Source organism: Limulus polyphemus, unplaced genomic scaffold (assembly GCF_000517525.1).
Source record: "Limulus polyphemus unplaced genomic scaffold, Limulus_polyphemus-2.1.2 Scaffold1132, whole genome shotgun sequence".
Classification (NCBI taxonomy): Eukaryota; Metazoa; Arthropoda; class Merostomata; order Xiphosura; family Limulidae; genus Limulus; species Limulus polyphemus.
In genome coordinates, this window is record NW_013666742.1 from 56,401 (window position 1) to 58,013 (window position 1,613).

General features: G+C 33.0%; 1 protein-coding gene across 5 annotated transcripts in view; it reads right to left on the reverse strand.

Annotated features, from left to right (window-relative positions):
• Positions 1–524, reverse strand: part of LOC111086480 — a 39,080-nt gene extending 38,556 nt beyond the window's left edge. For all 5 annotated transcript variants that reach the window (XM_022389488.1, XM_022389489.1, XM_022389486.1 and 2 more), the window contains exon 1: positions 421–524. In XM_022389488.1, the coding sequence (XP_022245196.1) occupies positions 421–499 (79 nt within the window). In that variant the 5' untranslated portion in view covers positions 500–524. The remainder of the gene's footprint in view (positions 1–420) is intronic.
• Between the last annotated feature and the right edge of the window lie 1,089 nt (positions 525–1,613).

A 1,613-nucleotide genomic window follows, 5' to 3' on the forward strand; every position in this document is an offset into this window, starting at 1 on the left:
CACGGGTATCGAAACCCGGATTCTAGCGTTATAAGTCCGCAGACATACCTCTGTGCCACTGGAGAATGTGTTTAATGTTTTAATTTTTATTACAAGTTAAGAACACGACCGATAAGTTCTCTTTCACCAAAAAAGGTTCGTACAGCTAGTAACGTTCAAAAGTTCGAAGTGATCTGCCGAATTATTTCTTCCCGCTTCAATTTTCTTAACGTTATAAGCCTGCTGGTGAAATGAAAGCAAAAACACACCTTATGAGCTTCCAAGAATAACTAACTGAAGTGAAGGTTATACTACACGCCTGGTCATCCTTGAATTAGCTTATCAAATGTAAAGATTCCAATTGTTTCTGTTTTGAAATAAAATTAATCGAATTATCTATTTGTATTATATAAGTAAATTTAACTAATGTTACTCACTTACCTATAAACAAACGTTCAGTTTTTACAACAAGGAAAATTACGACAAAACTTTTTAGATATCTGTATAACTGAAAAACCATTTTGACTCTAACTTGAGCTGCTTGAATCCATGCCGATGATGACAGATTGAGTAAATTAATCCGCTTGGTGCCGCCTCTCAAGTAAATGGCACAAATTAACTCAGAAGAGTTGGCCTGCAACACTAACATTAATTTTTAGATAACACAGTGAACACTGAAGTTAAGACGTAAATAATTCATTCAACAAATGAGAACGATTTAGTTTCCAGTAAACTGTTTACTAATCTTTCGATTTATGCCTTCTGGGTGAAACGTTTTACCCAGAACAGGATTAACCAACTTTGGGTTAGTGGCAGGTCACAAAGTATTTTGAGTGTCGGCTCAGGGGCCGGACACTAGTCTTAGATTAAAAAAAAACAACAACAATTTATAATTTAACTTTTAATGTATTTGTATTTACAGCTACGTATTATACGTAATTTTCTTCATCATTGCTTTGCATAATATAATGCAAATCTAAGCATCCAACATTTCAAACTTATCATTTTATTCAATTTTAACATAAGTTATACTGAGTCAATTGTTTTCTACAGTGTGGTTGTTGACTTAGTATAACTTACATAATTAGCATGATCACTAGAATATAAATAAATTTCTTCATCTTGGAGACATATACTGCAACACAAGCCTGGGCATTTAACCGTTCACACTTATAATTTTATTCAACTATTCCGAAAGTTATGCTCGGTCAATCGTTTACCGAGATGTGGTTATTGACTGTATACAGTGCTTGAAGTGTGGGGAAAAGAGGAAGCAGGATGAAATTTGGTTGAATGGACGGCAACTACCAGTTGTAGAAATACAAGTATTGAGGACGACGTATCGAAGGTTTTCTGGAACCTAACTGTTTGTATGGTGTTGTAACTTTTATTATTAACAGAGCTAAAAGTTTGCAATCTATTTGTACCCGGTAATGTAAATATTATAGCAAAAGTGTTGCATTCCCATAGAATCTAATTGTTTTCTTTATACCGCACTTGTATTATTGGAGCAAAATCTTGCCAACCACTATGGAATATAATTGTTCCTTTTGTTTTATACTTTGTGTTATTAATAGAACCAAAATCCAAATAAAATTGAGAAATGAAAAATTAAATTATCAAAATAACTTTTA